At 32.1% G+C, this 517-nt stretch overlaps 1 protein-coding gene across 3 annotated transcripts in view; it reads left to right on the top strand.

Annotated features, from left to right (window-relative positions):
* Positions 1 to 517, top strand: part of LOC119587193 (WD repeat-containing and planar cell polarity effector protein fritz homolog) — a 30592-nt gene that overhangs the window by 6757 nt on the left and 23318 nt on the right. For all 3 annotated transcript variants that reach the window (XM_037935959.1, XM_037935957.1, XM_037935958.1), the window contains exon 3: positions 180 to 318. In XM_037935959.1, coding sequence (XP_037791887.1) covers positions 180 to 318 — 139 coding nt within the window. The remainder of the gene's footprint in view (positions 1 to 179; positions 319 to 517) is intronic.

Genomic DNA, 517 nt, shown 5'->3' with positions numbered 1-517 from the left:
CACTAGTACTGGGTACATGCATTGGCCTTTTTTTACTATTATTGATATCATAGACCAAAAAAAAATCTGTAAAGAAAAATTATACTTCCACTTCTGACAGGAGAAACTGAGTCAGTCTAAAATAGTTTAAAACTACACATTTCTATTAAACTGATTTTGATATTTGCCATTCCTTAAAGATACCAGGACAAAAATACTGTGTGTAAGGAGCGGGTTTACTATGAGGACAAACGTCACTATTTGGAAGCTAGGGGTATTATGGTCACGCCAAAAAACAATCGGCCCAGCAAGCTACGAGAGGCACTACGTGAATTAGAGGTTTGTATTGACATCAATTTTTATTTTGTATGTAGATTTACATATCTAGGACTATGTGTTGTTTTTATGCTCTATACTATATTTTATTTAATAAGACTGCACACTTAGTATAGAGCAATACTCCAATATATGTTGTATATACTTAAAGATTAGATGCAGTTTTCAAATGTATATTGTGTTAAAGAAAATTATTCTCGTG

The sequence above is a fragment of the Penaeus monodon genome, chromosome 22, assembly GCF_015228065.2.
Source record: "Penaeus monodon isolate SGIC_2016 chromosome 22, NSTDA_Pmon_1, whole genome shotgun sequence".
Classification (NCBI taxonomy): Eukaryota; Metazoa; Arthropoda; class Malacostraca; order Decapoda; family Penaeidae; genus Penaeus; species Penaeus monodon.
Note: the sequence above shows the minus strand (reverse complement) of the source record. Positions and strands in the feature narration are given on the sequence as shown.